The 12,780-nt window shown below is 41.8% G+C and overlaps 1 protein-coding gene across 4 annotated transcripts in view; it reads right to left on the bottom strand.

The window, feature by feature from the left end:
* ATP6V1A (ATPase H+ transporting V1 subunit A) overlaps window positions 1–12,780 on the bottom strand; it is a 30,393-nt gene that overhangs the window by 13,636 nt on the left and 3,977 nt on the right. For 3 of the 4 annotated variants that reach the window (XM_048047630.2, XM_066990419.1, XM_013196365.3), the window contains exons 2-4: window positions 3,969–4,063; window positions 1,874–2,002; window positions 141–355 (exon numbers count right to left, since the gene is read on the bottom strand). In XM_048047630.2, the coding sequence (XP_047903587.1) occupies window positions 141–355; window positions 1,874–2,002; window positions 3,969–4,050 (426 nt within the window). In that variant the 5' untranslated portion in view covers window positions 4,051–4,063. Of the gene's footprint in view, window positions 1–140; window positions 356–1,873; window positions 2,003–3,968; window positions 4,064–7,431; window positions 7,628–12,780 lie in introns of those variants that run through there. The other variant, XM_013196363.3, reaches the window with a different exon arrangement.

The raw sequence follows: 12,780 nt of genomic DNA, 5'->3' as shown, positions 1-12,780 counted from the left end.
AACACCTCCTCGCACCCCTTTTCATGAACTTAATTCATTGTAACCACAGTTACCAGCAGTCACAGACTTCACAGTCTGCTGAGGCTCTATACTCCAAGAGCAGAGGAGCAAGAGAGGACGACAGGCTTACCAGAACCTACCCGCAAATTTCTAGAAGGTGTGAAGTCCCATTTGACATCTCGGCTCAAAGCTGACACATTGACACCTCTAGGGATATAGATACTTTTGGTCAGAGTGCTGATGTCTGACAGAGGCCTCTGGATACCATCAAAAATAGCTCCCATAATGCCAGGTCCCAGTTCCACTGAGAGGGGTTTGCCAGTACGCAGTACAGGATCTCCTACAGAGACACCAGCTGAAGATTTGCTGAGGAAAAGTTCATCCAGGCAAAGGACAGGGAAGAAGGCATCACATTCACATCATCATACTCTTAAATCATCTTTCTAACTTTAATGCGATACTTTTGTTAGTATGTTATGTATCATCATTTGAGAAGCGTGTAGACTTTATACTAAACTCAAGCTGAAAGTGCTAAAGCAACAAAGTTGCCCATCCTCCAGAGAGGCAAAGCGGGGAGTATATATTCTGCTTTATGATCAATGGTTCAAATCAACTACATGCATGAATTTAGCAGAGTACAAGGCAGCACGATGGCAACGCATCACGCATTTCTTAAGTCTTCAAACCTGCTTTCTAGGTTTATTGGTAAAGCCAGACGATGCCGTGAAAATATATAATTTTTTGCTTCATAATTTGTTATAAACACAGCACAACTGTTTTGACTGTGAGCGTTGCAGAGCTTTTTTGTCAGGAGTCTTATTTTAAAGAGCATTTGTCTTAGATTAGCATTTCCCTCATCTCTAAAATTGAGCTGTCTAGTCTATGCACCACCTGAGCTCCAAAGATGCAAAAGGCCAGCAGGGCCTTCACAAAAGGCCCTACTAGAATATAAGAGAAAACCCCAAAAGCCTATGTAAGACTTGAGAGTAAATGCAAATTGAGTTCAGAAAGCCTTCATTATCCTCTCATAAGAGATCTAAGAATAAGATATACTTAAAACACTGGATTTGTTCAATGTATTGATGGAAGGGTACTAAATATTACAATGATGAGACAACTAAAATCACAAATTATTAGGTACAGACACAATCTAGTAACCAGTTTACCATCCAACTCCCCAAAACAAAACTTTGGGAGTCAGCACAGGCTTTTTCCTGGCCTTTACACATAGGCAGAGCCAACTCTTCAGTTTAAAAGACTTAGAAAAAAAATCTCTGGCTTCAAGTTTAATGAATTGCTCTGATGTTCTCTTTTACACTTGCAACAGGAAATCCACTTTAAGACTAGATTTTAGAATACAGGCTGTGTCTTGGCTGGACACAGATTCTGCAAGCACAATACAGAAGCAAAAAAAAAGAATTTATCACATCTGTTGGAATAGTTCGTCCAGAAGAAATCCTGCCCACTTTACATTTCCTTCTGAAGTGTGATAGAAGAATTTTCAAAAGCAAAGAAAAAAATATGACAAATACTACTGCTTGGTAGTCTTGCCAATCGTGGTTGACATTTGTCCAACAACTTTGTTAGCAAGGAGCTGTAACACTTGAATTCACGTGAACTTAAATATATATTACTTGGTTTTCATGTAAAACAACAACAAAAAATTATTTGTCACACAGCCAAGCAAGGTAAGATTGACCTTGGAAGTGTCAGAATTTACAAAAGATGTGGCAGAACAGATGCTGCTGCCTGCCGGCATTGGAAGTACCAAGCGCTGGTCCCAGCCAGCTTTGTTCATTGCCTTTACCATAACCACCGCTGTGTTCTGGACTGAACAGTCTGGCTGCTCCAAAGGGATCAGTGAAAAGGATACACGTTTCTTCATATACCTGGACGGTTGCCAAATCACCTTCCAGTCGGATAATTTCCCCTACCAGTTCACTGTGGCCTACTCGTACCAGTTCATACATAGCAGCACCTGCCATGTTGCAAGCGGTGACCACTGTAGAAGACAGACACACATGTGAATATTTTTCCTATAGTTCAGCAAATTAGCTCATCAGAAGCCAGTAAGAATTGGACAGGATAAGCCTGGTATTCACCCAAATCAGAAGCACATCCTTGATTTAACAACGGGATAACTTGGCTGCCACAAGTCCTGATATTTTTAGTTTAAAAGCAAAAAAAAAAAAAAGGCTTTCTTTTACACACACTGTTCCTTTATGTTCATAAGACAATACTATCAGAACATAGTACACAGACAAATCCTCTGGTATATCCTGACAGATGGTGAACGTTAAGGGTTTTGGAGGTACCGTGGACTTTGCAGACATCATATTAAATAGTCACTTCTCCGTTTAAGTTAGCTGGGCCACTTCCCCATCTGATTAAATTAAAACATACAAGAAAATGTCAAAAGGTCACCTGACACTTTGTAGTTACAGCAAGATGTGGCTGGGAACTCGCATTTTCAAGTTTATAAATTTCTGTTTAACTCGGTAGTGTTTCTCAGTAACAAACTACTTCCATACATAGATCAATTTTGCGGTATTTACTAAAAGCAATGCATATCTTTATGTCTGAAGTGGCAGACATTTGCACAAGTTTAGGGAAACACTATTCTGATATTTTATTTTGTAGAAAAGGGATGTGTATTTCAAGGCATTTAAGTTAACCTTCTACAGATGAAGTCTACTTGTTTTGGACCTGCAGCCTTCTACCATGTTGACTTCGATTTTAACAGGTTGCACATGGACTACTACATGAGGTGTTGCTGCTTTAGGACAAAATTTATCAAGTCTTTTATAGCATCCCTTCTGCAGTTAAGGAACTGGCATTTTTCTTTAGGTAGGTACAAGCCATGGAAGTTTCTCAAAGCAGCTCCACTAACAAAAATACATGCCCTTCTTCTGTTCTCACATTAATATCCTTTCCTTCATCTCTTGAAAACAGTGCAGGAGGGAGAGGAAAAGCCAGTACAGTCTGGATATAATTCAAAAGCTGTTAATATCAGAACCCATATAAACCATTTAAGGTGATAAAACAGGAGGAGCAGTCATCCTTCTCCCAGCTGTAATACTACCACGTACTGCCACCCTCCCTGACACCCGCAGCACACACACTGTGCAGTAACACAGGACAGCCTGACAATGGCAGAGAATTGAATATTACAGAGTCCAAAGGGTCAAATGGGTTTGGGTCTGGAACACAAGCCCTGTGAGGAACAGCTGAGGGATCTGGGGTCGTTTAGTCTGGAGAAGAGGAGGCTCAGGGAAGACCTTCTTGCTCTCTGCAACTACCTGAAAGGAAGATGTGGGGAGCTGGGGGTCAGCCTCTTCTCACAGGTAACTAGTGATAGGACTAGAGGGAATGGCCTCAAGTTGTTCCAGGGGAGGTTTGCATTGGAAATTTGGAGACATTTCTTCTCAGAAAGAGCAGTCAGGCATTTGACTGGTTGCCCAGAGAAGTGGTGTTGTCACCATCCCTGGGGGTGTTCAAGGAAAGGTTGGGCCTGGTGCTTAGGGACATGGTTTAATGGGTGACATTGGTTATAGGGGGATGGTTGGACCAGATGATCTTGGAGTTCTTTTCCAACCTTTATGATTCTGTGATTCAGTGAGAACAGACTAAGCATCACATACGTTTATAGAGAAGCTTAATGCAGTTTCCTGAACAAGTGGCTTTATCTCACTGAGAATGCTTGCTAACTTTTTTTTTTTTTTAAATATTATTCCTCAGCCTGCTTACTGGTCATTATATCTTTAAATAAAACTAATTAGCATTAAACCTTGTTAGTATATTTCTTAATCTTTTATCAGAGTAAAAGGCAGCAATCCTTCTTAAAAATGAAAAAAAAATCCCACCCAGAACTTTATTATACTTCTTCCAAGCTAACAAGTAATAATACTTCTCGATTAATAATAAACTAGATGAAACAGAAGCTATGATTTTCCTTACAAAATACCTACCAGGTCCTGAGACTCCATGGACATAGCCAACAAAAGCCTCTCTGTCCTCATCACGGATTTTGGGTAGCTTGGAGAAGTCCATTTTGTCTATTTAACTGTACAGAAGGAAAAAGAGAAAAAAGTCATTTCTAAACAACACAAGCATATGCAGGAAGTTCATCCTCTCCCTCCCCTCTGCACTCTTTTTTTCCATTTAGAAAAAACACTGAATAATTCTGAACTCATACAGCCCGAAGCACCTTAACCGCTCTGATTTTAAAGCAATAAAACGTTAAAAAGTAACTCATTTAAGCAAACAAGAACTAGCTTCCACTATTGCAGAAACACATGGCGGAACATCACTCCCCAATATGCTCCACAGAAGAGACACGCTCCAAAAATACCCTAAAACTGCTGGTCTTCTTTCAAGCCAAGGAACAAGATATTTAAACAGTGGAGAACCTCTTCTGCCATCCACATCTCATCTAGCCGCCTTCAAAACACAGAGTTTTCCATGACTGAGTGATTTCTAGTCTACTGTATACAGAATGTTCTGGTGCTGCTTTACCACCACTGTTCTTTAAAAAGCAATAATTCAAATATTAGTTGTGGAAATTCAATTTTTGCTATCTCAGATTGCTGAATCAGAGTGTTCAGAGTAAAAAAAAAAAAAAAATTTAAAAATTGACAAGCACCAGCACTCAAACGTGAAAGTCTGTTCCACATGCCTCACAGTTAGCAAAAGGAATGAGGCCGTCTTTGCTCTTGGTGAAACCTGTGGAGCATTAGAGAGGAACTGTGCTGAAAAATGGCCAAAAAACCCACCTCACAACAGTTAAACAACAGACTCACATCTCTTGCCATTTATTGACTAGAGAAGTGAAACAAGGAAAAGCTCTTCAGAGACAGACCTCGTAGATCCATGTTTGTCCTGTAATTGGCGGTTGGGCTGTCCTGCTTCTGGTGCTGGTAAGAACATTTAAGGGTTTTGCTTTGTCAGCCCTTATCATGCTTTGTGTTACCTTGGAAACTGATCGGTGTTCAAGAACAGCAAGGCAAATGTCTGCCCACTTCTACCTTACTGACACTTTTACAGTGCTGGTGGAAGGTGCAGTGTGGTAGCCCCAGCACACGACGTGCTCTGCTTATCAACAGGGCCTATCCAGCACTGCTCAGTGATGCGAACCTTGCGCTGCATCTGTTCACACTCACAGTCCCCGCGAGAAGCTTGACCTGACCCAGCGTCATCTGCAAGGCAGCAAACAGAAGCACACACAGGCTTGCAGCCTGCCATGTATACAGTGAGTAGAGGACAATTAAATTGCCACCCCTTCCACAACTGTTAAAAGTTGCTTTGCCGTCTGCTCTTCAGGAGCCATAGGTAGCTGACATTTGCCATCCTTAGATCTTATGACCGTTTCCATCTCTTTAACGCTATACTACAGATCCTCTGCCCCTCAGCCTCTTTACCAATACAAATGTTTTAAATCGGTGGCTCATCTCTGTAAGAAAAGGACCTCCAATGATTCAAAACTCCTATTTGTCCCAATGAACAGCTTCTTCCAGGCTCCGTTTCTCACTGGAGTGGGTTGTGTAACATGGCTACCAGCGGTTCCTCTCACAGCAGCCACCCCAACAGTTGATCGTGACTCAGTTGCTAGCAGCCTGGAGTAGAACTGGTAACTCAGAGCTCAAAGCTTCTCTAAGTGAGGCATCTGTTAGATCCCCCTACTCTCTAAAATGACAATTTATCCTTTAAGCTGCCTATTGTTTAGGCGCTGAAGATGACTTTAATTTCACTGCTTATTTTTCATAAATTCCCCTCTGACAAGTGCAGAGGGAGGGCCTCACAAAGCAATCTGCAGTTCCTGAGCAACTGGTAAGAGCTGGTTCTAATTGGACCAACACAATTGTCTCATCTTTCTTTTTTTGCTTCTGACAATTAAAATATTGCAAAACTTGAGCACAATTACTATTTGTACTGAAAAAAATGCAGCTGGTCTTATAAAATCCACCCAAAATGCTCACTTCAACACACCACACGAAACAACCTCTAGAGTCCAAATACCAAACCTTCTAGAGGAGCACAATGAAGAAAGGGTTAAACCAATTTTTCCTAAGTGAATTATCCAGTTTGGCAAATAGACAGTACATGGTCCCCTAGCAAAGACTCAAATTACCAAGGTAAGCAAAGGTGGGAAGAATACTGGCCAGCTTCAATTTAAATTAACTTTTCATATCCAAGTCAAAACCTGAAGGTTGGCTGAAGCTGCTGCTTGAAGCAACTGTTTATTTTTCAGGGAGGCGAAGAACCACCTCAAAACTGTCATTCTACAGTTAAAAGGCAACTTCTTCACTTCCAGCATCGGCCTCTCTTGTTCCTGTGGCTGCTCTTCCTACAGCCACCTTCCCCACTTACCGTCCAAGCCAACTACCAGGGAAGGATCACCTACGGACAGGCCAGCGAACCCTGGCCCTGTCCTGACCATCAGCAGCTGTACCGACTGCTTTGAAACACAAGTATCTGCTACTGTTCCAAGTGTAAAAGAAGCCGTGAATTCTTCCTCACCTTTGCTGACCCATTCTTTAAGGGGCTACTAATCTTTTAACCTTGAGTGCAGATTAAGAAAAAAATGTTATTTGTCTCTACACTGTTTTCTCGTCTTTGCATATCAGCATTAGGTGTTTATTTTAGATGGAAAAGTCTTAGAGAGCAGAAACGTTATCTACTTACACTGTTACATGTCTGCCTTGTCAGTACTCAGATAAAATGACTTCCCTAAAGCATGCCAGAATTTGCTGAACATCACTTCATGTGTGGGCAGACAGTACGTACTGACCCCAGAAGCCAAAGCAGCTAGCCATTTTGGAAATCTACTGATTCTTACAGCCCTTCAGAGGCCTCTCGCCAGCACAGGATATGCAGTTCACTCCAGCAAACTCCACTAGCACACCTACACAGAGTATTAGCTTAATTTTAATCCCCATATCATAAAAAAATGCATCTTGTATCCTCTACAACTTATAAATTAGTAATCTTCCTTCTGTTAAACTGATCAACTATTAATTTGAAACATGCTTTAAGCTCTAACATGGTCATATCCTGCATAACAGTACCAGAAATCAAAATACTACTTGCTGCAGAAACATCTCAGACTGAAAGGTGCTTTAAAGTAACACTATAGTCATCCTTAAACAAGAAGTGGCCAGCAAACCTCATTTTCTATCTTTATTTCTCCCCAGCACAGCAATTTGGCTACACAGTAACCCCCCATAATGAAAGTATCCTGCTCTCAGTGCTGTTTTCTGTTACCATTCCTTGGTTCTGCCTTAAACATCTGATCAGTCCCCAATTTACACAATGATCTGCCTAACCACAAAGATCTCTTCAAAATTAAGACTCTGGTGAGATCTTTAGAAGGAGCCTCCTTATAGCAAGGAAGAAAATCTGTGACTATTTACCAACATAAACACAGATTCTTACCTTATTTTGCAGAAATACAGAGGAACGCAAATCCCCGAAAATGAAGCAGTGCAAGAATTCAGCAGCTAAGCATCACCACTTCAGAAATAATTGTCCTTCTAGTGCCCCTACACACAGGGATGAGAAAGCCTGCTGCAGAGGGGAAAGAAATTTCTGACACACAGCAGAGGCATAACCACCTGACTTGATGAGTCATCAGTCTCTCTCCCACCAGCACTGAGGAATGCCGCAGTAGCAAACCAGCTACCTAAAGCCCAGCCGAACTCCCATCTGTGCCCTCCTTAGTGCCCAGTACTGAGCCCAGGAAATTCAAAGCAGCAGACATTGCTCACAGCAAGGACCTCCTGCAAAGCCAAGGATCCCAAATGCTCCAAGGGGTGCATAAAAAATCCTGGAGAAAGAGAGAGACGCCTGCTTTCTGCCGGGATCAGCTTGCCTCCAGTGTAACATATCCATGCCAGTGCACTCCGCTCCCCACCAGCTTAACAGCACGACTGTTTAACAACAGACTGCACAGGGAGACGCTGACAGCACTGCAATGCTAATTGCTGGAGTATTTAGAATAGGTATTGATTCTTGTCAAAATAGTCTTGTGGGGCTTACCACTGCTAACATAAAAGCCCTCCCCCTAGTTGGCAGAAGCATTGATGCAGCTGCATGATATCCAACACCTCAGCTACACAGACTGATGATCCACACTGAGTGACGGCCACATGCATCCGGTGCCAAAGATCAGCAGGCACTGACACTGTCCTGCATATCGCACAAAGGACGAGCAGCTGTGGGGTCTCTCCCCCAAGAAACCGCATGATCCAAAGTGCTCCCTGCAACCGTCACAACTTCGTGAGATTGTCTTTGCAGGTTCTAGGATAAGCAACATGTCAAGTTGGCACAAATGCTCAAATACGCCAACCAAAGCAGTATTAAATAGCACAAGACTAGCAGTTCAGAGGCAGCAACATCATGTTAGCAAGTCAACAGTGCTTGGATTCATTCTGCTGGAGTAAATTTGAACTAAGGTCACAGATTTTACTGTATCCGAAACAGAGTAATGTGTTTTGACTTCTTGGGTAGGAAAATGTAGTTAGAATACAAGCCCATACATTCAATATCCAGGAAAGCTTAACAGGCCTACACAGTTAAACCCAGCCAAATAAAGTTTTCCAAAGAAAGAGGTACAGGGCACAAATCCCACTATCCAGATGCACGAAGATGTGTTGCATGGGTCCCGTAAATATGGTAATCATTGACGTGGATTTGCTGTAAGTTGGAGACTTTATACTTCCCCTTTGAACAGATGATATTTTTAAGAGGAAGTATTAAAAAGTACAGTGCCTGAGTTACTAGACAAATGCAGAAGTTAGGCAGCATTTCTGCATCTACAATCCGGGATATTTTCCCGGAAGGAACAGCATGGCCAGAACTCTGACACAGGTCACTGGGAATGGACAACAAATAGCGTTTTCAGGACATTTGCTCCTTCACACTACACGGTTGCAATTTTACCATAATACAGCAAGGAAAATGATTCCAGGTTTCTCAGGCACCGAATAACAGAATTACTGAGGTTGGAGAGCACCTCTGCAGATCGCCCAGCGGGGTTCTGGTTACCTCCAATCATGGAGACTCCACAAACTCTCTGCACAACTTGCTCCGGTGTTCAATCACCCTTGCAGTAAACAAACAAACAAAAATCATTTTCTTATGTTTAAGGGGAACCCTGTGAATTTCAATTTGTGCCCATTGCTTCTTGTTCTTTCAACAGGTACTGAGAAGAGTCTGGCTCCATCTCCCTTGTTCCCTTCCATTATGTATTTATACACTTTATGGTCAGGTTCTCCGAGCTTTCTCTTCTCAAAGCTAAATAACTCTCAGCCTCCCCTCTTAAGAGAGATGCTCCAAACCTTCAACCAATCTTTGTGGCCCTTTTCTGGACTCACTCCAGTAAGTCCACATTTTTCTTGCCCTGGAAAGCCCAGAACCAGGCACAGCACTCAGGACAGCATATAGCTGGTTCAACTCGGTGTCCACCAAGACCTCTTCTGCAAAACCACTTTGCAGCCAGTCAATTGCCAGCCAGTACCAGGGCATGCGGTTATTTCTCCCCATGTGCAGGGCTTGCCATCTGCCTTTGTTGAACAGCATCAGACTCCTGTCAGCCCATTTTTTCTAGACTGTTCGTGCCCCTCTGAATGGCAGCACAGCCTTCTGGTATGTCAACAACTACCTTCCAACTTTGTATCAGCTGCAATATAAGAAAATCATGCAGGATTTTCCTGTAACATGCCGTAATTTTCTCTTCAAAAAGAGCGTCATAGCATTGAGATACTAACTGTACCAATCTTCTTGCCATAAGCCCAGAGGTATCATTGTTTCTTAAACTCAGCAATACAGACAGCCTCCCATTTAAATATTCATACAGTTCCACTTGCCACAGGGCACGCTGAGGTTGTCTCCGCTCTTGATAGGTCAGGAATTTGTGTAAATAATGCTCACTTAGAGCTATGGAACCACCTGCAACCATACAACACAATTTGTCCTTCATGCAACTTGTTCGTGGGTGCTATAAAGCCACTTCCTCTCATGTGAGGCTTGCTACTTAACACATGTACAGTTAAATCCAGGTGTATTCCAAAGAGAAACAGACACAGGCTGCCACTGTCAGCACAGTACACTTCTCCTGAAGTCTGATGCCTTCAGGAAAGCCAATGGCTACAAAGTGCAACTGTGCAACACAGCAATTCATTCACAAATTCCTACTGCCTTCTTCCTCAAACACATGGGGACTCACTGGTGGGCAGCCAATACATATAAGCTTCACACTTCAAGCAAACAACATATCTCACACACAAGCCAAGTATGCATAAATTCATGAATATATATGTAATAAAATAAACATGAGACCCTCCCCTACCACAAAGCGGGGCTGTGAAGCCTGTCCACGCAAGAAGCACCACCAACCATAAATTACCTTTCAAGCACCCAAGCTTTGGGAGATTTCTTCAGTTAGAGCAGACCTGGACTAGAGAAAAGCTGTGTTTGAACATGGCCGAGAAGTTAGCAGAGCAGAAATCAATCCAGGCAGAAAGGCAGGCAACTCATTCACTGTGTAACTGATTTGACCCACTGGAGATTTGATCAGCTCAGTAGATAACCAGCCTTCTGACTTCAAATGCAGTGGTCACACTGTGTTTAGAATCAGTAAATATCCCAGTTTTGTCAATTAAAATATTCCTGTTTCTAGAGAAGCCACTTTGTCTGTGTGAGTAAATCTTCACCACCTAAAAAGCCACCCAGCATTCCACAATACATTTTTCTACAGTGGTTCTTTCCTCTCAGCCCAGAAGGCTTCTCCAGAAGAGCTTTAGAGGTTGAAATGGATGAGCTTCCCCTTATTTCTGAGCTGTTACATTGCTTTACTAACTTCTGACTGTGAAAAATTTGACATTCCTTTCAGACTGTAATGCCTCCTGCCCCTTCTTTGGCTTGATAGACTTTCACACAGAATAAAGATCTAACACAACAGAGATCCAAGCTATAACAGAGAATACCAATACAATATTCATTTCTGTGTCCTACAGTGACCATAGTTTCTCATCCTGATCCTGTCTTCTAACTGCTAGGGCTGAGAAGTTCTGCAGCCATCTGCTTTGTGCAATGCTCAGTCATTTCCCCTAGATGAGCAGTAGTTTCATTAACCTCACTAACGTTACTGCAAAGCTAAAGTATCCACTCTTGTTTTCATAAAATAAAACCATCACTCAGCTTTTAGGCGCATTTGGCCTTGTTGCTTGAAATATTTCTTGTTGCTCTAGCCTTTAAGATGACAAACAGCAAAATGAGATGAATGCAAAGCTGTAAGCAATTACAGCAGCAAGCTTTACTGCGGTTCAGTAGAGTAACTTCTGAACAGTCGAAGATTCTTAGCTTACATGACAAAAGGTGTGCAATCTCACAAAACAACTACTGCTAGATTTATAGGTAGGGTCAGGTATTTTATACAACAAAACATATGAGTAATTTGGGCCCGTTAAAACATACCAGCTCCTCTGTGAACCTTATCACTACCCAACCCCTTGTCCCTAAGAGCGATAGCCAAAATACTGGCTACAAATTCACAGGAAGCATTTCGCTACCCTTATTTTTCAGAGCAGTCTTTAAAGTAGGGATATTATGGAATCTTCATTTTATTATGTGATGTATTTGACAAAGCAGCTAGCTTGAAGAGCTGAATCAAGAATGATTTTGCATGAAAGCCTTTAAAAAAAACCTAATACACCTCGGAGATAGCAGCACTCTTTTCCAGCACTTTGGTATAATGAAACACCTGGTTGGAATCACAAACACACATATTCGCATGGGACTCCCGTAAAAAGGAAATTAAATTGAGGTTGACTTTTCCTGTAATGGAAAACTTCATCTTTATGTTTTAAAGCAAGTTAAACCACATTTGGAGATTTTATGTTCAATTACCTAAGTATTTACAGATTCTTCAGAGTAGCCAGAGCCCCTCCAACATAAACTATGTATGGTGGCAGTTGTCTGAATATCTACTAGGTGACGCAAATTTGTCACAGTAACAAACCCCTCAAGATTTCATGGATCTAGAAGAAATTCATTAAGCAAAATTTACTTTTAAGAAGTCCTTATCAACGCTGTTTGCATTTAGCCACAAAACACCATATTAGTTTTTCTGAAGAGCTGCTTTTAAAACTTTCTATTACAGTAAGAAATGAAATACTGATGTAATGATGAGAAGGACCAATCGTTTGTCCCACTAACTGAACTTCTTGGAAGATGCAGTATTATTTGCTAGATTAAAATATTAAAAAAAACAGGCAAGTAATTCTTCAGGCCCTTAGGAAACTCGCACAACTGAAACCACAACTGAAAGCTATACTAAACTTTTCTAACAAAGGCACAGTTCAGTGCCCATAAAACTAATGCCTTTACGTATAATCTTTGCATCCCTCATTGCACCCTACCATGATGATGACCTCAGAAGTACCACTGCTCGTGCTTAGGGCACAGAAAGCCAATCAGTGTCAGAGATGTTCAGACCACCTATCTTTTATGCAGTCTTAAACAACAGCAGCAACCACAGCACTCCGTTGAGCACAGCTCACAGCATCCCAAAGATGCAACACAGTGAAGGAAACACTACATCTCTACAGGGCAGATTTCTGCATTTTTCTTGGGATGCAGGCTGGAAGGAAGAGTTAGTTGGAATAAGTGATTCCCTGAAACTCATCAATGCACCAACATTTCAACTTGGCCACAAAACTCCCATTCATCTGATTAGGAAGGACAAAGATGGAATTCCACATTACAGAGGCACCCTCTAGGAAC

Source organism: Anser cygnoides, chromosome 1 (assembly GCF_040182565.1).
Source record: "Anser cygnoides isolate HZ-2024a breed goose chromosome 1, Taihu_goose_T2T_genome, whole genome shotgun sequence".
NCBI lineage: Eukaryota > Metazoa > Chordata > Aves > Anseriformes > Anatidae > Anser > Anser cygnoides.
The sequence above is the reverse complement of the archived record's forward strand: the minus strand, read 5'-3'. Positions and strand labels throughout refer to the sequence as shown.